The 26,193-nt window shown below is 43.0% G+C and overlaps 1 protein-coding gene across 2 annotated transcripts in view; it reads left to right on the forward strand.

The window, feature by feature from the left end:
* Nucleotides 1–26,193, forward strand: part of ARHGEF9 (Cdc42 guanine nucleotide exchange factor 9) — a 469,420-nt gene that overhangs the window by 75,613 nt on the left and 367,614 nt on the right. For both annotated transcript variants that reach the window (XM_040323963.1, XM_040323964.1), the window contains exons 3-6: nt 6,957–7,094; nt 18,083–18,364; nt 20,625–20,769; nt 23,622–23,731. In XM_040323963.1, the coding sequence (XP_040179897.1) occupies nt 6,957–7,094; nt 18,083–18,364; nt 20,625–20,769; nt 23,622–23,731 (675 nt within the window). The remainder of the gene's footprint in view (nt 1–6,956; nt 7,095–18,082; nt 18,365–20,624; nt 20,770–23,621; nt 23,732–26,193) is intronic.

A 26,193-nucleotide genomic window follows, 5' to 3' on the forward strand; every position in this document is an offset into this window, starting at 1 on the left:
CATGACTCAGTGGGAGATCCCCCCTCTGTGCTACCTGGCCGCCAGGTCCTTCTGACAGCTTCCTCCCGATCCTGGGCAATGATAGGTTGCATTGATGGGCACTGATAAGGCTGAACTGATGGGCAATTATATGCTGCACTTATGGACAATGATAGGCTGTATTGATGGGCAATGATATGCTGCACCGATGGGCAATGATAGAATGAATTGATGGGCACTGATAGGTTGCACTTATGGGCACTGATATGTTGCACTTATGGGCAATCATAGGTTGAATTGATGGGCACGTATAAGGCTGCACTGGTGGAAATTATATGCTTCACTTATGGGCAATGAGCAATGGGCAATGATAGGCTGCATTGAGGGGCACTGATAAGGCTGTGCTGATGGGCACTGATGTTGCACTTATGGGCACTGATAAGCTGCACTGATGGGCAATGATATGCTGCACTGATGGGCAATTATAGGCTGCACTTTTGGGCACTGATAGGCTGCATTAATGGGCAATGATAGGCTGCATTAATGGGCAATGATAGGCTGCACTCATGGGCAAGGATCGGCTGCACTGATGGGCAATGACAGGCTGAATTGATGGGCACTGATAAGGCTGCACTGATCTCCACTGATGAGGCGGCACTAATGGCCACTGATGAGGTGGAACTGATAAACTGCACTGATGGGGCTGGACTGATAAAACAGCACTGATATGCTGCACTGATGGCCACTGATAGTTACAAAGTAGGTGAGGTTGAAAAAAGACACAAGTCCATTAAGTCCAACAAGAGGCGTAAGCAGTGAAACCGCGCCCCTATCAAAACACAAAAAACAGCTAACTACAAATCAAGCTTTTTAATCTTTCAAAAGTTTGCAGTACATGAACTTTCACTAAATGTGGACTGTTTAATGAGATTGTTGCACAAATCACTTTATTAAACTTTATGATATCTATTTATTTAATCCATATTGAGCACTAGGGATGAGTAGAACATGCGAACAGGCAAAAAATTTGTTCCAACGTGCGTTAAAGTCTATGGGACACAAACATGAAAAATCAAAAGTGCTAATTTTAAAGGTTAATATGCAAGTTATTGTCATAAAAAGTGTTTGGGGACCTGTGTTTCCCATTGTGTCAGAGGGGGGCGGGGTCATCCGTACATGTCACTCGGTAACCCCCTGGCGTTTCCCCGTTGTGTCAGAGGGGGGCGGGGTCATCCGTACATGTCACTGGGTAACCCCCGGCGTTTCCCCGTTGTGTCAGAGGGGGGCGGGTTCACCTGTGCACGTGACAGATGGCCCCGCCCTCAGTTTTATAAGAGCTGTCAGGGCGAGAGAGCGTCATTCCGCGGGTGCCTCCCATGGAGGCAGGATCGAGTTGGCTTTTTTTTTCTCCTTCTTCGTATCCATGCTGGAGATCGAGAATGGATTTACATCGCTGGAATTTTTTTTTTCTGTTTTTTTTTTCTTTTTAATAAAGGACTTGTCCCAAACTGTAAACTGTGGTTTTAAAAAAATTTGACACTTTTTTTTGTGAAATGGAAAGAATATAGTAAGCTGAAGACAGCAAATATGCATGTAAAACTTATGTAGCGAGATTTGTTTCATCTCTGTGTATCAGCTGAGGCTTTTCACTTCACTGGGTATATGTGAGGGTTTACATCCACTTTAAAGGGGCTTCCAAACAAAAGAAAAGAAAATTCCCAGCTCAACTCAACGACCAGCCTGCAAACAACCGAATTGTCCTGTCCGACAGTTTGCGTTAAAAACATGGGTTTAGTTTACACAAATTTGGAAATACAAATGCGTAAGCTGCAGAGCCACTCCATGGCTTAAAGGGGCTTCCAGCCAGGCAATCAGAAGCCAGGGACATCTGGTCACCTTACCACAGGTGATTTTATATAAAAAAATTGTAGATTTTATTTGTAGTCAGTGGCCCGGATTCAGAAAGAATTGCGCTCTATTTGCGCTCTATTTTGCGCTGCCCTCGATTCACGGAGCAGTAGCTCCGTAAATTGCGAGGGCGCGCCGGCAAAATTGCCCGGCGTAAGCGCGCGCAATGTATATGATCCCGCCGGGGGCGGGAATCATTTAAATTAGGCGCGCTCCCGCGCCGAGCGTAGAGCGCATGCTCCGTCGGGAAACTTTCCTGACGTGCATTGCGGCAAATGACGTCCAGCGTCCAGCGCCATTCACGATTCACTTACGCAAACGACGTAAAATTCGAACGTCGCAACGCGGGAACGCCGGGTATAGTTTATCATTGGCTGCCCCTGCTATTAGAAGGGGCAGCCTTACGCTAAACACGCCGTACGGAAACGACGTAACTTGCGTACGCAGGGGGCGCGCAACAATGTGCATTATGCAATGTGCACATTGTGCATTATGCAATTTGCATACTATACGCTGACCACAATGGGAACGCCCCCTAGTGGTCATCGCAAGAATGCAGCCTAAAATCAGCGTGGCATAAGAGCCTTATGCCACGCAGATTTTAGGCTGCAGTCGGAGTAACGAGTTCTCTGAATCAGGAGAACTCGTTACGCCGGCGCAAGTCAGCAATTGCGCTGCGTAACTATGGTTACACAGGCGCAATTGCTTACTGAATCTGGGCCAGTGAGTGTAAGGCCCCATACACACACGATAGAATCCATCCGCTGAAAAATCCCAGCGAATGGGTTTCAGCGGATAGATCCTATGGTGTGTACACTCCAGCGGACCTGTTTCCGCGGATATTTATCCCCTGGGATGGATTCCAGCAGATCGAATATTTGCTGACATGCTAAACAAATCTATCCGCTGGAATCCATCCCAACGGATGGATCCGCTGGTCTGTATAGACTCACCGGATCCATCCGTCCGAAGGGATCCCCCGCATGCGTCGTAATGATTCGACGCATGCGTGGAATTCCTTATATGACAGCTTCGCGCACGTCGCCGCGTCATAATCGCGGCGACGGCGCGACACGTCATCGCCAGAGGATTTCGGCGCGGATTTTAATGCGATGGTGAGTACACTCCATCGCATGGAAATCCGCACAAATCCTCGAGAGGATTTATCAGCGGAAACGGTCCGCTGGACTGTATTTGCGGATAAATCCTCTCGTGTGTATGGGGCCTAATTAGTTGATAGAGTAAGCTGAGCGTTTTGTAGCTCAAAGCTAAAAAAAAAATTCAACATCTAAAGTCCCATTTATTTTAAGGGTGACTGTTCATACACAAGTGCTCTGATGCATAAAGCACCAAGAACTACACAAGCTTCTTTTGAGGCAGATTTGGTCTCTAATGCCACGTACACACGATCGGAATTTCCCACAAGAAATGTTCGATGTGAGCTTTTGGTCGGTAAGTAACACAACTCTCAAAACAGCATCCGATATTGTACACTGGCTTTGTTTTTTGTAGCTATATAGTGTTATAGCAAATTGCAAGGTGACATTTACAATAGCAATAAGGAGTAATCTGGAGGAGGCCTAAGTGTTCATTCACCTTAATGCTGTACTTGCAGAAGGAAGAGTAATGTCCATTTTGTTATTATGGGGAACTAATGTCTTGAGGAATCACAGTGCAGGGATGTAGCTGTACAAATTACTTTTTGATCACTATGTGCATCATGTGAGGTCCTCAGTACATTGCAGCAAAATGGTCAGTGTCATAATGTTATTTGCCATAGAGAGGTTTAATGTGTTCAGCTGGAAAATGTCTAGTAAAATAACACTCACAGTCATTAGCACCTATGTGTTACCCAAAAATAAGTGTGTTAGCACCATCTGCTGGTTAATATGAATATAGCATTAAAGACAAGTACGGTATGTAGCACATTGGCTACAACAGAACGTCTGTTTCATAATAAAAAAAGAAAATGCAATGTGAACATAATGGTATAATGGTAATTGTTCTAGGCTGGTAAGGTGAGATATAAAAATTGACAATGATTTTCTGTTATATTGAATACCGTTTACTCTGTCATATCTTGTTTGTGAAACTCAGTATGAACAAATTGCTTTGTTTAAAACAAAAATTCTCTTGGATTCAGCATCAAGATCTGAGTTTTTTTTACATCCTTACTATAAAGTCTCCACGATATACAAGTCTTTTGGTGGTTAATTTTCCTGGTGGCTCTGGAGTATGTCTTAAATTGGCTCCACGTACAGGACTGTACTTGCTTGTCCACTGTACCTTAATATAATGATCAATATAATCTTTGAACATAGCATGTTATTTATACAAGTATGATAAAGGAAACTTGTCATCAGTGATACAAAGCTGTCAAGTCAAAGGAAGTCAGAATAAAATCAGAACTCCCGAGCAGCATACATGTTCCAGATCAGTGACTAAAGGTAAGGATTGGAACCCAATGAATCAATATAACAGCAAAGCAACCAGTATTTTTAAGGAGGTCAGCAGAGTTAGGCCCCGTACACACGATAGAATCCATCCGCAGATAAATCCCAGCAAATGGGTTTCTGCGGATAGATCCTATGGTGTGTACACGCCAGCGGATCTGTTTCCGCGGAGAAATCTCCTCTGGGATGGATTCCAGCAGATCGGATATTTGCTGTGTTGCACAACAAATCCATCTGCTGGAATCCATTCCAACGGATGGATCCGCTCGTCTGTACAGACTTACCGGATCCATTCGTCCAAAGGGATTCCCCGCACGCGTCGTAATGATTTGACGCATGCGTGGAATTCCTTATATGACAGCGTCGCGCCCGTCGCCGCGTCATAATCTCGGCGACGGCGCGACACGTCATCGGCAGAGGATTTCCGCCTGGATTTCAATGCGATGGTGTGTACACTCCATCGCATCGAAATCTGCGGAAATCTTTGAGAGGATTTATCCGTGGAAACGGTCCGCTGGACCGTATCTGCGGATAAATCCTCTCGTGTGTATGGGGCCATAGGCCAAATATTTCTAGGGTTTTAACAGAGTTCATTTAATACAAAGAGAGCTAAGGCCCCGTACACACGACCGGATCGATCCGCTGGGATTGATCCGCCGATCAGTTCCAGCAGATAGATCCGGTCGTGTGTACGGCCTAGCGGACATTTTCAGGCAGATAAAAATCCAGCCGACGGATTTTCAGTGGATAAAAATGTCTTAGCATGCTAAGAAATCTATCCGCTGGAATCCAGTCCAGCGGACTGATCCGGTCGTCTGTACAGACTTACCGGATCAGTCCGTCCGCTCCCATCCCTCGCATGCGTGGTAATGATTCGACGCATGCGTGGAAGTATTTACCTTCCAGGGTCGCGCACGTCGCCGCGTCATCGTCGCGGTGACGGCGCGCACGTCACCGCGGATGTATTTCGTGGGGATTTTGATCTGATGGTGTGTACAGCCATCAGATCAAAATCCGCCAGAGGATTTATCCGCTGGAAACGGTCCGGCGGACCATTTCCAGCAGAAATCCTCTCGTGTGTACAAGGCCTTACAGTTTCCTCTCACAGCTTAAAGAATGCATAGTATACCTTATATCTAAATGTGCATTCTATAGCCTATGATGAACTTGTGTATTTTTTCCTTTCCTTTGAATATTTTTTTCATAGATCACCATTATCTGTTAGGCTCGGTTCACATTGGAACCAGCTGTGGATCGCACAGGAACTCTGTGCGTCCCCATTCTCCGGTTCAGGGCCAAATCTTTGCCAGTATCCAGCCCTGAAACAGAGCCAAAGATGCACTGTGCAGTGTGTTCTCAACCCTGTCCTATGTTTTGGGAATTTCTCTTAGATAAAAGAGCTGTCCAAAATACCAAGCCATTGACTCTGAATTAGAGCACCCGTGCAAGATAATGGAAAACCTGCAAACATGAACTGTTGGGGGTACTTGAGGACAGGGTTGAGAACCACTGGTATAAAGCAACAGTAGTAGCCTAAGGCAGCCTTTTTTGACCAGGGTGTCCAGGCACCCTGGGGTACTTTGAGGTTTCTTCCAGGGTGGCTTGGCAAAATGCCTAAAAATGCCCAAAAATGTTATACAAGCCAACATGTGGATGAAAGTTGCCTTTAGTTACAAAAAGCCACAGGTTTTTATTGTGCACCATTACAACCTTCTAGCCACCAGTGTGCTAACGACCAATAGCACTATCCGTTGATATGGAGGATGTCAGTCACCTGCACAGCATTCTTGTATCCCCCTCTCCTGCCCCACTTCATCAGCCTTGGGATCACATTAGCTGGAGAAAAACGGAGGGAGAAGAGATACATTGAAATACGAGTCAGTACCAGTTTCCAAAAGTGTATTTGCTTTGTAAGAATAAATCCCCTCTAACGTTGGGAGTTCTACATGTGTGGACGTTGGTGCATTTTGTACAACTATTTACATTTAGCTTTTACATTTTAGAATGGGGTGTCTCAAGATTGTCCATCATTTTTAAAAGTTGCTCAATTTTCGGGGGGGGGGGGGGGGGGTTTACCCCCCTCCCCTCCCAGTCAGCCAGCCACCCCCCCAGGCAGCCAACCAACCATTCCCTACCCATCCCCCCCAGCCTTCACTTGTTCGATCGCTGCTTCCCCCTTCCTATTGCCTAATCACCAAATTACTCACCTGTTGCCCGCCAGCCCTGCACTTACCCCATCTAGGTCGTGGCTTTGGTGGATTTCCCCCTGCATCTCCTTTTGAGTGACGGCAGTTGCTTCTTCTCTTTAAATGGCTTAAAGTGGTAGTAAACCCTCTGCTTTTATTTTTTATTGATTAGATTAAATTAGTACTTATATTCAAATTAACCTTTTTATACCTCTTTATACCTCTTTTTTATTTGTGAACCTGCTTATCAATTCAGATGACCTGTAGTAACATTGACAGGCTGGCCCACTTTTTACCACCACCCATGCTTCCCTGGTGTCCAGTAAGACTGTTAGTGATCAACCAGTGGGAAAGCAAGGGAGATGGTCTAACTCTTGAAACCAAAAGAAGGTAACAGAATTTGCTTATGACATCATTATATTTTTTCCAGGAACAGTGGCATGATGGACTTCTTGATATCTCCAGAGAAGAAGAAGGAATTGTGCATTGTGGAGATTCTGAGTTCACAGAGGAACACATCAGGGAGAACATGCAAACAGTATGTGAGGATAAAAGAAAAATAACTGAGGTAACTCATTTTATTTGGTTGTGTAAGGCAACAGTTGCACCCTAAGGAAACTTACCAGCATCTTGATGGCTGCATGGCTTAGATATTGTTGGGTTTATTATTTCATAAAAATTATTGTGTATTCTGTTGTATAGTTTGAATTTGCAGTAAACAGAACTGGGTAATATCAATGGAGCATATAAACAATAAATAAATACTAATACTGTATTGAAATCTCTACCTTTTCTGTGGAAATGGATCTTGGCCCAAAATATCATACTCCATACTTATTTGTGAATCTGCCTATTCCTTTTGGTGACCTGTAGTAAGACTGGCCTGCTCTTTACCACCACCCGTGCTTCCCTGTTAGCCAGTAAGGCCACAGTGATTAGCCAGTAAGGCCACAGTGATTAGCCAGTAAGGCCACAGTGATTAGTCAGTAAGGCCACAGTGATTAGCCAGTAAGGCCACAGTGATTAGCCAGTAAGGCCACAGTGATTAGTCAGTAAGGCCACAGTGATTAGCCAGTAAGGCCACAGTGATTAGCCAGTAAGGCCACAGTGATGTGCCAGTAGGAAAGCAGGGGAGATTTTTTTTTTGCTTTTGACAGCATGATAGGATTCACAGGCCCCAAGGACAGACATTAATGCCATGGAATCTGAACTGCATATAAGCTGCCTTTCCAAAAGTTTGATGTAGAGAAAAGTGTTAATTTACAGTTTTCATGAAATTCTTATTTTTTAAATAATAGCCTACTTTTTGAATTTGACTAAACTTTCCTCTTTAAAGAAGTAGTATCACCACAATTTAAAAATTGCTGAACCCCACAAGGGACCAAATGCATGTAGCACTTGGTCCCATTCTGATTCATTCTGTGGTTTATGGTTGAGAGCTAGTCCCCCACCACTGTTCCGCCAAGCTGCTCAGCAGGAGAGACATTTATAATGAGGTATGAGTGACAGCTAAGAGAGAGGGAGGTGATAACACTCATTTCTGGCAGCAGTTGCACACTGTGGTAGAGCCCCATCATTCACAACAACATAAGTGGCCAGCTAGTCTCTCTCCACAGAATAGCAGACAGGCATGTCTGGGCTCTGTTGTCAGTACTTCAGTGTTCAAGGAAGAGATGCACAGGGCTGGAAAAGGGCAAAGCTGCTGATGTTGTTAGAGGGAGGGATTCCAGCTGGCAAGGAAGCTTTTTTCAAGAGTTACCAGAGCCTCACCCAGATGGCTGACTATGTGAATTCAGGAGACAGCTGCCTGATTTATGTCTGGTTAATGGCTGGCAGGAGGGGCACACACAATACAGTAAGTATGGGCTACCCAGGGTAAATAAAATTTCACCACAAACACAGTGCAAATAAAATAGATCTTTGGATTGGATTTTAACACATCCCATGGATCTGGACTGTGTTCTAAATCCAAGCTCGGCAGCATTCGTTTTAGCACTAGGACCTTGCTGTCTGAAAACTATTTGGTAGAATGATATCCTATATGATAGAGTCTGTATAGGTCTAGCAAAGAGGAGGAGTGGCAGAGGGAGCAGCAGTGTGGGACAGTGACCTAATGTTTTCTGCTAACACCAGTATCGCCATTTTCCTCCCCACACCCCTATGGGCACTAGGGGTTTCCCCCATTTCCCCGCTGGGCACTATTGTTCTTCCCAACCCCTGCTGGGCACTGTTGTTGCTCCCCATCTGCCACTGGGCACTATGTTAGCTTCCCAATGTGCCCTATTGTTCCCCTATACCCTCAGCTAGGCACTATTGTTCCCTTGCCAAGCCTTATTGTACACTCACCCCATCCCCCTGCACTTTTGTTCCCTTAACCAAGTACAGGGGTTTGAGGGTGGTACAATATAATTATAGTATACACCGCTGTTAAAATTTCATGAATGTATTCAAGTTCTACTTGAACATTAAAAATCTGTGATATAAAATGCTTGTACCCCTTATTATAGTCAAGCCAGATGGTTTCCAAAATGTTGGTTGGCAATAGCAGGGGGGATTTCAGCACTCATTACAGGACACATTTTGTGGTTCCCAAATACCCCACTTCCTCTGGCTCTGAGAAACTAATTAATAAAAACACCATAAGTCTACATTTGGTTAATTAATTATATAACAACAATTCATATGATTTATTATATATGTAAATATCATACTGCGCTTATAAAATAGTGAAATCGTGAATATAGTCCTTGAATGAAAACCGTCATATGAAAAAAACTATCTTCAAAGTGAGAAAAGTCCAACTCCTTCCTTTGAATGAAAGTCTGGTGAATCCAAGCCGTCATCTCTTGTAGAAAGCCACCATCAAGGGGAATTAGATGTACACTTACCATAAATCAGGGACCTTCTAGTAAAAATAAGGTCAAACAGGCTGGTTTACATGTGATCCTCAAAACATTCCATGCACATTGGCGGTACTTATAGAGCTCTATACCATTCCAAAACACCAATTACAGACATGAAGGGAAGAAACAAACCATATTGTGTAAAACACTTAGAACAAATTTATTGAGCCTTAAAATAACACTTTCAATTGTTAAAATCAATTTCACAATAAGGCAATTTATTGAGCCTTAAAGATGGCATTTTACCATCACTTCTAGTTTTCACAAGCATGTAGCTCTGCCCGTTTCATCACAGAGGACTTCTTCTGGGGCACGGGTGCCATGTTGCATCATTGGCTTATATACTAGTTTAGGTGAAACCAAACTTTGCTTTAACCTGTGCTGCAGAGAACATCCCATATTGACCAAACCTCGTTTTGGAGTGATTGTATACCAAAATCAATTTTAAACAAAAGGTGGAAAAACATAACAGCGGCCAATCAAGGGAACACTCAAAAGGGATGGTCAAACTCTCTCTAGTGGGAAAAACATACAACAATATAATGCAGAACAGGTAAAGCGAGGAAACAATAAATACAAATATGACTAAAATTTACAATAAAATATAAGTTATAAACTTATCAAAACAAAAGTGTTGGTAGACTGGAAAATTTGAAATACCTAAAAAACTAAACAATTATGACCACATCCAGGAAAAAAATAATTAAACGGACCCTGACATCAAAAAGTACCAATTCACATATAAACCAATGGGTAATATTGTTTATTTAAAAACATACACCTTTTGGGACTAGGGACAAAGGGAGTATTAGGCTTTATCAATAAAAGCATTAATGGCCGAATCCAAGTTGAACCCATGGGGGTATAGGATTTTATTGTATACATCCATTTGGTCTCCAACTTAGAAATTTCCCTCCTACTGGCACTCCCCCTCCAGTATGGGATAAGTCTATCATTACCCACAAAAATAGTTCCAGAGAGGTCATATATTTATTATTATATATAATTTTTATATATATGCAACATAAAATAAGTTTATAATTATGATAAACATGATTTGACAAACATTTTATAGTAGGGTGGGAAGTTCAACGATATACTGTGAAACAATGTTTTATGGTGGAATATTTTATGGATCCACAAATGAGCCGTGTCTGGCTAGAATGTGATATATTTTTAATGTTTTAGTAGAGCTTAAATAAATGTATACATTTTAAGCAGTGGTGTATAATATATACATATTTGGCCATCCTCAAAGTCCCATACAGGTTTTTGGTGATTTAGGGATTTTAGTGTCCATCTATGCGATTATGGCAGGAAATAATTGCATGGTCTCCCCCTGACCAATTGTTTTGGACCATTGTGGCAGTGGCATCGGGATGGAGCGGACAGCCAGCAAAAGCAGACATAAAGATGTGCTTGTATTGCACAACGCTATCATGGATCAGAAGAGGACCAAGAGCTACAAGTACTTGGCTACATGGAGGGGTTCAACAACCAGTTTCAAGTTGTGGTGATACTTTTATACATAGCTAATTGGAAATTTGTTTCCTCACAAAATAGTTTATTTTCAATTTGATTGCTGTCACTTTGTAAAGTGTTTCATTTTACCTAAAATAGATGACATGAATAGGGCTGTTAACTGGAGATGATGCTTGGAGATGCTAGCACTATCTTTCTAGCCTGAGGGCAGGATTGAACTGTAGTTATATATATTCTAAGAAAAGGTCCCACAGCCCCAAAGCACTCACTTCATCTTTCACTGCTCTTGTCAGGATAGGTAGATAGAGGTGCTGACCTGAAGATGTATGTTCTTACTCAACTATTTATAGGAATGCAGCATGCAGCATGCCAAGCGTGGAAAGTGTTTGTTATATAACTATAAATACTTATGTAATGCATCTTCCAATAACCTAGACAAAGAGAAATCTAAATTGCTCTAAATTTTTAACTTTCTCCTTATTTTACACTTTAAATTCTATAGCATATGAGCTATAAATAATTCACGTTTGTAAGATGCCTACTGCATCACTGTGGAGCTTTCTCCTGTTCTTTGCTGTGTTCTTATTTCTTGGAATGATTTTTATTTGTACTTAAGCCACATTACATCTTATTTTTCTTTGCTGTCCTACAGATAAATAAATATGCACTGAGATTTATAGCGGTAAACATTTTAAAAATATAATCATTATGGCAGATAGCTTTCTATCTTCATTGACTTTCATGTACTATGGAGCCTATTAATAGAGGAAAGCAGATATAGCTATCCTCTGGACACTGCAGTGTTACTCCATTCTACTTTATTTGCCATTCATAAAATGCAGGCTGCGGTGTGGAGCCTGCAGTGCACCATAGAGTTATCTCTGCTTAAGGTTGAAGAGAATATTTAGTGACTGGAGAGAAGTTTGTTTACAGGACTTGCCTCACCATTTCTTTTTAAAAATCAGTAATTTTAATACACTCAATAGGAAAACCCCCAAAACATTTGTAAAGCACGACACTGTGCCATATAAATGTCTGTGAGATTGTTTTTTCATAAGGCAATAATATGGCCACTATAAGGCAATTCCACCACTTTCTCAATTAAAGTAGAACTATAGGCAAAACTTTCTTTTAATATTGGATAGAGCAAGGAAGCGTTTAAACCCCTATAAGGTTTATTTTTGCTATCTTTGTCACATTGCCACATTGCTTTCCCTTAACTTCCTGTGCCATAGCCAAATAGGACATTGATTGGGGATCCCTCAGGTCCCCACTGGAAGATTCCCCCCCTATTACTTTTCTGGGGACAACCCAAAATATGAGATTATTTTTTTTTTTTACAAATAACGTGGTGTTTTATTTAGAAGAGTAATAGACATTTACAGGATATACATTGATAGATCAATGGTATATTTTGCACATTAAACAAAGTGGAGCTATGAACAGAGTATAATTAAACAATATTTTACACACATTTATTTGGGTATTGAGAGTATTAGTCAGGTATCACATCACAAGTAGCAGCATTGCCTAACCAGGTGTCCCATATCTTGCCGTATTTGGCAGGGCAGCCCCTATGGACATACATTTTTTTTTACAAGGTAGAACCTGATTCACAGCGGATATCCACTCTTGGAGCAACGGGGGTACAGCTTGAAGCCATTTCCTTGCTATGAGTAATCTAGCAATAAAGAGAGATTCTTGAAGAAATATTTTGTGAAATTTGTCAGAGTCCGGATCTGGGAAAACACCCAGCAGACACTGTTTGGGGCACAATGTCAGGGGAGAGCCCATCTCATCATGGATGAATTTAACAATGTGAGTCCACTAATCCTGTATGACCGGGCATGCCCACAGAATGTGGAAAAAGGTGCTGGCTGGACTACTGCATCTAGGACAAAGGGAATTATGGTCTGGCTTGTACAGGCAGGGGCAAAGAGGTAGGAGCAGACGGGCAGGGAAGGGAGAGCACTGCATATAGAGCAAGACCAGGGAAGGCAAGGATCCATTCAGAATGGGAGAAAACGAAGGACGGGAAGTCTCATAGAACGGGTAAAAGACACAGTACCTGTTGTGTGGATCGTCCTAAGCTCCGTAAAAAAAAGTCCGGGCATGAGGGTCTACCACATCTGCTCCTGTGTTATAGGACAGGTGTATCCCAGAGAGTGTCAGACAAATATTCAGGCAAGGTCACGAGCAGGAGCTGCCCTGTTTTCCAGCCATGCAAAGACAGCCTTTGGAGCATCAAAAAAGTGTGTCTTGTCATCCCCGACCACCCAAAGCCTGGCCGGGAAAAGCATGGCATAGGAGTAGTGGCGTACCCGCAATTGCTGCTTAGCTTCGTTGAAGAGAGCTCTTTTCTTCTGGACTTCCGCTGAGAAGTCCGGGAATACCCTGATCTCGCCTTTCTTGTAAGGGATGTTACCCTTCATTCTGGTGAGGCGGAGAACCGTGTTGCGTTCACAGAAGTTCAACAACTTAGCAATAAATGTCCGAGGCGGCGCACCCTGGGGGGAGGATTGGCAGCCAGCCTGTGGGCCCTCTCAACCACGAAGGATGTTGAGAATTCCTCCCGAGCCAAACGAGGCAACAAGCAGTTTCTCAAGGAACGAGGGGGGGTCAGATCCCTCCTCACCCTCGGGCAGGCCAACGAACCTCAAATTACACCTTCTGAGGCGGTTTTCCATATCGTCCTGCTTGGCCATGATGGTAGTAAGTTGTGCTGGAGGCGCTCGGTGGTAATCTGTAATGGTGACATCTCGTCCTCCATGCTGATGCGGGTCTCCGTTTCTGTAACACGCTCTCTGAGCTTCTGCAGATCTTGGCGTAGCAGGGAAACATCAATTTTCACCTCCTCTATTTTGCCTATCAGAGTACTTTTGCAGTCAGAAATAGCCTCAAGCACCCTAGCATTAGGGTCTGCAGGGGGAGAGGAGCCGGCGCCATTTTCCTCCCCGGCCTCCTTCTCTGCATGCCGATATTTAGCCAGCTTTGCGGAGGCGTCCAACTTCATTTTCGGGGGCGACATGAGCCCTGAGGGGACAGGGCAGCAGGTGACCCAAGATAGGGATGTTAGTTGGCAATATTAGCCCCAGGATCTGTAAGAATGGATAACTGGCAAGCGGAGCTCCCGTGCTGCACTCCTCACACCATGCTGGTCCAGGCCACGCCCCCATGAGCTTTTCTTTTACTTTCACTTTCAATGGTAAACAGGACAAATAGAGAGAATGAATCTCCCTAACAGGAACATAGACAGAAAAAAAACTGACAGGTGTTCTAATCCCGCTCCCCCCTATCCAAAACTAAAAAAAATAATTGCTTTTAGTTATACTTATACTAAGTGGATGTAAACCTGATTCATTATATTAGCTGGGCACATCTATCTGCAGTGTTTTTTTTTTTTTTTTATCTCACTTCAATGCACCATGTCCCGTAGCTTTGTCCTGCTCCATTCTTCTGTTATCAACCTGATAACTTTTGACAAGCTCTCTGAGACGAGAGCTTGAAGTGTGTGTTGGGAGAGGCTGCTATGAATATATTAGCACACAGCTAAACTATTCACAGGCAACCTCTGCATGTGTGGGGAGGGAACAGTGGCGGCCATTATAGGGGGCGCATGGGTGCCACCCCCCCAACAGCAGTCACAAAAAAATAGAAAGAAATGTCCTTTAAGTGCACTGTGTTTGGGGCCAGACACAGTGTGATATGGGAAGCGCCACATCTATGCAATCATGAGATTGCAGACGAGATGCTTCATTTGCAGGCTTTTGAGTTGGCTTCTGGCGCAGTCCATCGCACCGGCCAACTTCCTCCCATCCATAGTATCAGTAAATTTAGAGATGCTTTGTTCTCCGAGTTAAGACGTCACTTCCGGTTTCCCTGTGCCAGTGGTAAACCGGAAGTGACGTCAAAAGCTTAGTGGAACGCACGGCCTGAGCGGAGAGACACAGAGTGGAGCTGGTAAGTAATCATCTCTCTCCCTCCTGCCCAGTTGTCTGCTCTCCAGGGCCCACAGACACGGTAAGTGCTGGGCAGACGGTGGGGCACACTGGCAGCATTTGATGGGCACACTGGCAGCATTTGATGGGCACACTGGCAGCATATGATGAACACACTGGCAGCATTTAATGGGCATACTGGCAGCATATAACAGGCACAGTGGCAGCGTTTTATGGGCACAGTGGCAACATTTGATGGGCACAGTGACAGTGTTTGATGGGCACAGTGGCAGCGTTTGATGGCACAGTGGCAGTGTCTGATGGGCACAGTGGCAGACTTTGGCACAGTAGCTGCGTTTAATCCACTCCTACAGGGGAATCAGAAAGAGAAAATTCTAATGCCGCGTACACACTAGTGTTGCTCACAAATATTCGCATTGCGAATATTCGACTCGAATATAGCATATTCGAGAAATCGCGCTATATTTCGAATTTCGCGGTGAATATTCGCAATTCCGAATATTCGCATTTTTTCAATTTGATTTTTAAAACAGATCACATCCTATCGACGTCTAAAAGCATTGCTGGTATGATTAGAGACCCTGGGCCGAGTAGCTAAGCTGAGGCGATCCTATTATGTTGCCAAATTGAAAAAAAAAAAATTGCGATTTTTCGCTATTGCGAATGCGAAAATGATTGCGAATTTTCGATAACTGTGGTAGGAGAACTCTGATTGTCTCTGATGCAAAAGGGGGGGGCTTTGTGTATGTGTATGTTATGAATATTTGTATGTTTGATATTATTATTTTTTGTAAGAAGGAAAAAATTGCGCATACCTTAAAAAAGGGGAGAATACAGCAGCAACTCAAAAATGTTATACAACATAAATTAATACAAGACAGAAAATGGAGTCGCTCTACAAGAATAAAAAATATGTCTAGTGACAAGACATGTGGGCAAATTATAAAATAAGCAAGCGCAAATAACTTGTGAAATACACAGTGAAACAAATATATAAAGAAATATAGTCCCAATAATAGAAAAATAATCTTTCATAAAAATGTCTTTGATATGTGAAGTGAAAAAAAGTCCAAAGCATGCAGCATGAACGTGTTCAATCTTCAAGGTGTTTGATTGACAAACGGCTGTGACAGATGGATAGAGTAAAGAATCACCACCAATGCAAAACACTTTTTATTTTCTATTGTAAAATATCAAGAATATTCTGAGCCAATCAGAGTGCTCCTTCCGCATTTGCCGAATATTCGCAATTATTTTGTATTGTAAAATATCAAGAATATTCTGAGCCAATCAGAGTGCTCCTTCTGCATTTGCCGAATATTCGCAATTATTTTGTATTGTAAAATATCAAGAATATTCTGAGCCAATCAGAGTGCTCCTTCTGCATTTGCCGAATATTCGCAATTATTTTGTATTGTAAAATATCAAGAATATTCTGAGCCAATCAGAGTGCTCCTTCTGCATTTGCCGAATATTCGCAATTATTTTGTATTGTAAAATATCAAGAATATTCTGAGCCAATCAGAGTGCTCCTTCCGCATTTGCCGAATATTCGCAATTATTTTGTATTGTAAAATATCACGAATATTCTGAGCCAATCAGAGTGCTCCTACAGCATTTCTCGAAATTGCGCAATAAATATCGCATTCGCATGTTGCGATATTTCGATAAAATATCACGAATATTCTGAGCCAATCAGAGCGCTCCTCCAGCATTTCTCGAAATTGCGCAATAAATATCGCATTCGCATGTTGCGATATTTCGATAAAATATCACGAATATTCTGAGCCAATCAGAGTGCTCCTACCGCAGTTATCAAAAAATCGCAATTATTTTCGCATTCGCAATAGCGAAAAATCGCAATCATTTACTTTCGATAAAATATCACGAATATTCGAATTTAGCGAATATATCTCGAATATTCGAATATATATTCGAGATATATCGCGAAATCGAATATGGCATATTCTGCTCAACACTAGTACACACGATCGGTTTGCCTGATGAAAATGGTTTGATGGACATCAGACTAACCGATCTTGTGTGGGCCCCATCGGTTTTTTATCCATTGGTTAAAAAACTAGGAACTTGTTTTAAAATTATCTGATGGTTAATGATCGTCTGTAGGCATGTCCATCGGTTAAAAATCCACGCATGCTCAGACTAAATTAGGGGACGGGAGCGCTCGTTCTGGTAAAACTAGCGTTCGTTATGGAGAAAGCACATTCATCACGCTGTAACAGACAGAAAAGCTCGAATCGTCTTTTACTAACACAAAATCAGATAAAGCAGCCCCAAGGGTGGCGCCATTGGATTTGAACTTCCCCTTTATAGTGCAGTCGTATGTGGTTTACGTGACCACGTTCTAACACGATCGTCAGTCAGCTTCATCGGATAATTGATGAAAAAAATCCATCAGTCCGTTTTAATCGGATGGACCGATCGTGTGTACAGGGCATCACAGGATGTGCACATTCTAAATATTATATGAAGGGGAAGACAGTAGATATACATGTAAAACTTATGTAGGGAGATTTTTTTCATCTCTGTGTATCAGCTGAGGCTGTTCACTTCACTGGGTATATGTGAGGCCTCGTACACACGGCCGAGGAACCGTCGAGTTCCTCGGCGAGTTCAGCCCTGAAGCCGCCGAGGAGCTCGGCGGGCCGAGAGCTCCCATAGTACAACGAGAAAATAGAGAACATGTTCTCTATTTTCTCGACGAGTTCCTCGGCGGCTCCATCGGGCCGAAAGTGTACACACGACAGAGTTTCTCGGCAGAATCAGGCTCTGACCGAGTTTCTCGCCGAATTCTGCCGAGAAACTCTGTCGTGTGTACGAGGCCTTAGGGTTTACATCCACTTTAAGCCCTATTGGTAGATAAAATGTGTTATTGTCTTTGAGATTGATCATCACAATGCTGCATGCAAATTATCTGGAAGCAGAGATGCTGCACCTTTAACTTGAGATGGACTGGTTAAAGTAATCTAGCTATTTTGTGTGGATGTATTGTCCTACTCCAAATGTATGAAACTGTAATGAACTCCCAGTGCAAAGATAGATTGTCTGCTCCACAGGCCCAGGTGACCCCATCCACCAGTTCTCCACATCCCTACCCATTTTTCTCCTTTACCTTATTGATACCACTGATCTCTTCTTTGCACAGCGACTCACAGCAATGCCTCTTTCAGCTCTGAATTCTTCTTTCCCAGGAACAGTGGCACGATGGACTTCTCGATATCTCCAGAGAAGAGGAAGGAATTGTGCATTATGAAGGTTCTGAGTTCACAGAGGAACAGATCAGGGAGAACATGCAAACAGTATATGAAGATGATGAAATTGTCTCTGCTAAAGATAATCCTGATGCTGCCGATATCCTAGATAATGACACCAGCAATGCAAGTGACTCTGATGCAGACCAAAAGAGCGAAGGGTCTGGGAAGATGCCACCTACATTCCCTGGTGTTTTTATGAAGGATCAGAGTATCCTCCCAGTAAGTGTTCCAGATTTTGTGATCTGTGCATGACATAGATATATGTATGAGCAGAGAGACCAAAAGATCAACAAATAGATAAGGAGATAGATATATGTTTTTTGAGAATCTGATTCCAAGATCATCAATTCCAAACTTACAATAAAGTATTTATTTTTAGACAATGGCCTTCCTTCAAATATGGTTTGTTCCAGTCACAAAATCAAGATGCATTGCCGCACACTTAATCATTTATTTCTTTATTACAGATATTTAAATATAGCGCTGTCAATTTACACAGCGCTTTACATGTAAATTGTACATTCACATTAGTCCCTACTCTCATACATACAAGTTATTGAGCAGAAGCCATGAAGTAACACATTCTCATGGAAGATCAGAGAGCTAGGTCTTGTTCAAACTGGGCGCAATTTCATACGTTTTGCTACATTCTACAGTAAAATGCATGAAAATACTTTCTGCACAGCAAGTGTATTTAAATAGTGTCTTTCTTTGCTTACATGTGAGCCAATATAAGCAAAGCTTTTGAGACTTTAAGAAGTACAGCACAGATAATCTGTAGAAGAGAAATCGTTATTATAATTGTTAGATGTAACAATTTTTTACATAGTTACATTGGTCCAGCTTTGACACTTTCTTAGCACGGCCACCATTCAGGGAATACTTTGCATTTTCTCAGTGTTTGCAAAGTGTTCTTTGATTGGACAAGGGTAAGAATGTGAGATCAAGGCCCTGTCTCTCCCCATCGCCCAGTTAGGCCCCGTACACACAACAGAGTTTCTCGGCAGAATTCACCGAGAAACTCGGTCAAAACCCGGATTCTGCCGAGAAACTCTGTCGTCTGTACAGTTTTGGCTCGATGGAGCCGCCGAGGAGCTCGACGAGAAAATAGAGAACATGTTCTCTATTTTCTCGTTGTTCTATGGGAGAAGGCGGCCCGCCGAGCTCCTCGGCGGCTTCATCCCAGAACTCGACGAGGAACTCGACGTGCTTGGCACGTCGAGTTCCTCGGCCGTGTGTACGGGGCCTCACAGTAAGAAGCAGGGCAGCCGCTTGGCATGGGACCAAAAAGCTTGTGGCGATCACTGTAGTAGCAGCGCCTTATTTCCGACTTTCACAAGGATCCTAACGGTATGACTCATAAATAATTACATTCCAAGGTGGACCAATGTAACTATGTTAAACTTGCCAGAAAAATGAGGGCCACACACATGGCTGTTTTAAAAAATTACAGCCACTTTCACTCAGCTTTCTGTTGCAATCACAAGTGACTGAATTAGGGCAACCTATCATGAACACTGATAGATTGACATGACATCTCATGATAATTGTTTTAGTGAAAAAAAGGTTGATATTTAAATTGCCTGAGACAGCCATCTTAAAACTGGCCATAGACGGATAGAAATTCAGCCAGTTCAGCAGCAACTGGACATATTTTGATCCATCTATGGGCAGGCTGGTTGTACTGAAGTCGATCTATCTCATTCATATGGTTACTACCACCGGATGTAACCGGCAGCAGCAATCGTATTCTGACAGCGGGGAAGCCTCCTGCTGTTAGAATACAATAGCAAATGGGAGAGGTTCCCTCATCAACACTGTGTTGATGGGGGAATCGAGCATGTAAGGAAAATTGCATATTCTTTGGCCAGCCTAAGACCTAGGGCTGGGCATACACATGGTAATTTTGAGTCAGTTTCAACCATTTTCCATTCACAGGTAATGGAAAGTAATAGGAAAAAATGTACCACCCACAAATTTAATTGCCCACCAAAATTAATAAAAACAAAAAAAAAAGGCAACAAATTACCATCTTCAACACAGTTTATTAAAAAATCAAATAAATAAATAAATAAATAAAAAAAAGTGTAAATTTCTTAGAAAATTATCAGATTTTTCCATAGGGTGCAATCCCATCTCCTTGTGGCTTTCCTTCCATTGCTTTGCAATTTCAACAAAAAAATTACATTGAAACATTCAATCACTCTATCAAATAGGCATGTGCCATTCAGCTTATTATTTTTATATTTCCAGAAAATAAAAGGTTAAACCTAATTTGGGAAATAGCTTCACTTCTGTCCCCCTTTCTTGTTCTCAATTTTTTCTAAATATGCACTAATGCAAAAATTGCAAAGCTTTTGAATTGCCCAATAGTGTTTTTAATGGTGCAGTGAAATTTCTAATATCATTGTGTTGTAAAGCTGATGACACCGTATGATAAATGAAGGTCCAATGATCTCTTGTCTGTCATTTTCTCCAGCCTCTGCGACTACCTCCCACTCCTCTTACTGTGCCACCTTCATTCAAGTTCCCTCTGGATAGATGCATGTCACTACCTCTATCGCAGAGCACTCCATCTGGACTGGATCAAGTAGGATGGATGAAAAGGAAGCTAATGAGTACAGGTGAGTGACTGTGCTGGCTATCCAGGGGATAAATATGCCTGCGTTCAGATACCATGTCACAAATATAATCTTTTTATTGTGCCGATTTCCAACAATAAAATAAAGTTAGTGGGCCAGATTCACAGAGAGATACGACGGTGTATCTCCTGATACGCCGTCATATCTCTGACTTAGGCCCCATACAGACAAGAGGATCTATCCGCTGGGATTGATCCGCGGATCAGTTCCAGCGGATAGATCCGGTCGTGTGTAGGCCCGAGCGGACAATTTTCGGCGGATAAAAATCCAGCCGACGGATTCCCAGCGGATAAAATTTTTGTAGCATGCTACAAAATCTATCCGCTGGGATCCAGTCCAGCGGACTGATCCGGTCGTCTGTACAGACTCACCGGATCAGTCCATCCGCTCCCATCCCTCGCATGCGTCGTAATGATTCGACGCATGCGTGGAAGTGTTTACCTTCCAGCGTCGCGCACGTCGCCGCATCATCGACGGCGCGACACGTGACCGCGGATGTTTTCCGCGCAGATTTTGATCCGATGGTGTGTACAAGCCATCGGATCAAAATCCGGAGGAGGAATGTCCCCTCGTCTGTACGAGGCCTTAGGCCGGTCGTATCTATGTGACTGATTCATAGAATCAGTTACGCATAGATATGCCTAAGATCCGACAGGTGTAACTGTGTTACACCGTCGGATCTTAACTGCAATTTCAAAATGGCCGTTGGGGGCGTTCTCGCTGATTTACGCTGAGAAATATGTAAATCAGCGAGATATGCCAATTCACGAACGTACGCGGGCCAGACGCAGTGTTTTTACGACGTTTACGTAGCGGTTTTCCGGCGTATACTTACCCCTGCTTCTATGAGGCGCAGCCAATGTTAAGTATAGCCGTCGTTCCCGCGTCAAATTTATTTTTTTTTCACGTCGTTTGCGTAAGTCGTTCTCGAATACGGATGGACGTCATTTACGTAAGCTTCTAAACCAATGACGTCGTTGCAACGTCATTGGGAGCAATGCACACCGGGAAAATTCACGGACGGTGCATGCCCATTTATTTAAATAGTACACTCCCCCTAGCCGGGGGATTTACGATCCGCCGCCGCAAGTTTGGAGGTAAGTGTTTTGTGAATTACCCACTTGCCTCTCAAACTTGCGGCGGCGGATCTTAAAACAGATAGATCCGCTGATCTATCTGAATCTGGCCCAATGTCTTCCTAAAAAATACTTAGAATGACATTAATTATAAGCAGTAGAGCTATTTGTATACACTGATACATTTTATATGGTTCATAAAGCAAATTAAGGGGGGAACATTTTCTGAGAAAAACATGGAGTCTGCCACTGCTGACATCACATTCATGCTGACTCTGTAGCTTCACTATTTTGATGCATTGACTGGGAACAAGCATGGAGATAAGGACATCTGAATTTACCCTGGTATGTATTGAAACCACTAGGTCAGCATAATAGCTAAGCTCATAGCCTATTTCTCTAAGGAAAAACTGACTTGATAAGTATGAAAACGGGCCTTTCTTAGATCTTTTATTGTTGTCAATGAAAATCTTCCATTGGTTTCTCATGATCAAAGTGCCCCTGTAGTTTTAGAGCAAAGCAGGAGGGTCTAACCCTTGTGCTTAGCTTAAACTTTTTTTTATTGAAGAATACAAATAACAAAGAACATACCATTCAATTTGTGGACATGATAAATGCGTAAGGTAAAATGTATTAAAAAAATATATAAAATGCATACAGAAGATTAATTAATTAATATATGATTGTCAGGTGAGCATACTGTAAGTTGATGGGCAGTTTACAACTTTGTAGTAGTAGCGCTCAGCTAGCAGGATGTAAAATGAGGAATCTTTTGCAGCTAGTCTGAACTACACTGCCCCATTATTTTGCCCCGTGGCTTAGAATGGCAAGGCACACCTGTGCTCTGTCCCCCATCCCTCTCCAAGCTAACAGACTGACTCTAGATTCCACTGTTAACTCTTTTCTATGAAGACCAGAAGCTTGAGGAAGCAACTCTGATGCCCTGTACACACGACCGGTTTTCCTAGCATACCAAAACCCAACGTTTTTCCCGATGTGATTCCTCTCAAGCCTGCCTTGCATACACACGTTCAGTCAAAAAAATGCTTGACCAAAGCGCGGTGATGTCCAACACGTACAACGGCACTATAAATGGGACGTTCCATTCAAATGGCACCACCCTTTAGGTGGCTTTTGCTGATCCTCATGTTAGCAAAAGTTTGGTGAGAGACGATTCAAGCTTTTCAGTCTTCGTGCTTTTCAGTCTGTTACAGCGTGACGAATGTGCTATCTCCATTACGAATGCTAGTTTTACCAGAACGAGCGCTCCCGTCTCATACTTGATTCTGAGCATGCTCGTTTTTTCCCCTCGGAAAAGCATACACACGAGCGGTTTTCGCGATAAGAAAAAGACTGACGGGAAACATGACGGGAAAAAATAAAGCAGGTTCTAATTTTTTTGTGGGCAGTTTTCTCGTCGGTTTTTCCGACCAATCTAAATAATAGCAGTTTTCTCTTCGGGAAAACCGGTGGTGTGTATTAGGCATGAGAGAGCAGGAGCCAGCAAACTGCAAGTGCTGGGGTTAATAGTTTACTAGAGAATATTCATTTTTTTTAGCTCAATATTTCAGGCCAAAAAACTGTGAGGGTTTAATACTACTTTAAAAAGAACACTTCAATATACCATTCATCCTTAACAGGCTTAGGTTTACTACTATACTACTAGTGTAAGAGCCAGATAAGATTAAGATATTTTTTAGCAGATGAGGCTGCACAAGAAACTTATTCGAGTTCTTTGAAATATTTATTTTGTTTTAGGAGAGGGTGATTTAGGTTCAAAAACTTTGGAGGGCCGCCGAGACAGCAGAAAGGGGAGAAGCAGATGGAAGGCTTTACATCCTGGATCACACCAGCTGCCAGTGCACCAGGTATGAAGTTGTGGGAGTAAGTCCTGCATCACTCACACTCATATTCACATTTAAATATTGCAAAGTTTTTAATCTCTCCCCCTCAGAAAACCTTATGTCAGATATCATTCTAGTAGAATTTCCTATTTTACTTTAAAGTGAGCAGTTTACCATGAAACAATGTTAATCTGGTACAGCTGACAAATAGCAGGAGGCTGTGAAATGTTATTCTGCCTCCTGGGCACCCTAGAACCCTGGCATGCTGTATGCAGATCATGACTTAGGCCCGGGTTCACACTGGTATGACACGTACGACTCTCATCCTACTTTGCACTGCGACATCGGTCCTACATCAGTCCTTCTTCGGTCCTACTTCCGTCTGACTTGAACAAACAGGAAAAGATTTTGCTCCGAAGCACCGTAGTGGAGCTTTGATACTGCAGAAGTCTCAGTCATACAAAGTAAAAGTAAAAAAAATAACCAGGTTCATTCCACCATTGCTCTTTGTAAGTCTGCAATGGCATAGCAACTAAGATACCATGTTTCCCCAAAAAATAATACCTGCCCCGAAGATAAGCCCTATTGTAATTTTCGGGGAGGGCTGCAATATAAGCCCTTCCCCGAAAATAAGCCGTAGCTTAAAAGAGTTGTGAAATCCTAAAATGCACTGTATTATATAATGTAAACTGTGTATGTTTGTTACAGTGCCGCTTGGCGCTCAGCTGATCCACCAGTACGCTCCTCCTCTCCTCCCAGCTGTCAGCAGGAGATCTTGCCCCCCCCCCCTCTGAAGTGCTCAGAGTGGGGAAGACCAATCAGGCGGGCAATGGAAGCGCTGAGTGACACTCAGCTGATCCCACGCTGCTCTCCTCTTCACTGACCTGGCAGCCGGAGTATCACTCGGACAATTGTAGGATGAAGTCTCTGCCACAGACCCTCCTTGGTGAACTTGAACTTGAGGAAAAGTCTCTGCCACAGACCCTCCTCGGTGAGCCTCAGGAAGATACCTCTGCCACAGGCCCTCTCTGGATTGAATTCTTGGAGATATCCCTACTTAGATGAGTTACGCCTGGATCGCCTTCAACTTGTTGCCCAGGTACCAACTGACAGGTGATCAATCCCTCAGTGTCCGGCTACCTTGATCCCCAGTGGTTTGTTCAGGCCCTTTTGGACCGCCAGCCTCTCAATGGCGGTCCTCAGACCGACTCCCCACCGAACAGCAGTACAGCTTGGGATCCTCAAAGGTGGAAACCCAGTCACTCACTGGGTCCCCGTCGCTGTTCAGATGCTCCGGAACCAGGAACACTGTGCGGCAGGTGCGCCCTGGCCAGGTAGGCCATAATGTCGGGGCGCCGTGATGTGACCACCCTAAAGGTGGGTGCCACACTGGATGAAGAAGACCCAGAACCAATGGTGTCTGCCTCATGAATACCCCTCCCCAGCATGCACAGCGAGGTCAAACCCTCCAGATTGGCTGCTGGAAAAGAGCACCCAAATATTGACTCCACTGCTGCCACCTGCAGAACCGGGGCTGGAACAACACCCCAGTACAGCAGAATGGGCCCATAGCACAGCCAAGCTGAGACAGAGACCCTGTGTTGCACTTAACCTCCTTAGCGGTAATTCCGAGTCTGGCTCAGGGTGAATTTTTTTGCCTGCGATGCGTCCCCGCTGTGTGTGCGGGCTCCTCTGCTGTGTCTCCTCGCTCGATTCACAGTGCCGCCGAGCTCCGTTCCCTGCGACGTTACGATGCACAGGGACGGAGTTCGGCGCCAAATTCAAAAAGTGAAATACATTACAGTACTGTATGAAAAAAATACACACCCCCTTTGTCCCTAGTGGTCTGCCCAGTGTCCTACATGTACTTTTATTTAATAAAAACTGTTCTTTCTGCCTGCAAACTGGAGATTGTCCATAGCAACCAAAAAGTGTCCCTTTATGTCAAAAGTGCTTTTAGACCAGCTAGAAAACAGCGATAATAAATTATAATCACTTGCAGAATTGAGCGATAGCGATTTGTGGGGAAATTCATCATCAAACAATAAAAATGACAGCGACATATCTGCAACTGAGCAAATTTCAGTGTTTTTGATTTCATTACATTATTGAATCATTTTTATTATAATTACATTATTATTTGTTATAATTATTTATAGTTATTTATTATATTATAATTTATGATTTTGTTTTTCAAACTTTATCATACCCGAGATGTCTACTAGACTCTTGTTTGGACAGATTTAAGTAAGTTATTCCTAAGAATTGCAGGCCTACAGTATAAAATGCCAAATTTTCATGCAAAAAATTGTACCGCTTTTGGTACAAAATTCCAGACATAATCATACCGCCAGGGAAGTTAACAATCTGGATCAGAGTCTAACTACACTCTGATCTACCCTTAAATTTAACCACTTAACGACAGCCCACTGTATATATACGTCCTATTTTTAAAGCTGGATATCTCGCTAACGGCAGCAGCTGCT

This window comes from Rana temporaria, chromosome 9 (genome assembly GCF_905171775.1).
Source record: "Rana temporaria chromosome 9, aRanTem1.1, whole genome shotgun sequence".
NCBI classification, from domain to species: Eukaryota; Metazoa; Chordata; class Amphibia; order Anura; family Ranidae; genus Rana; species Rana temporaria.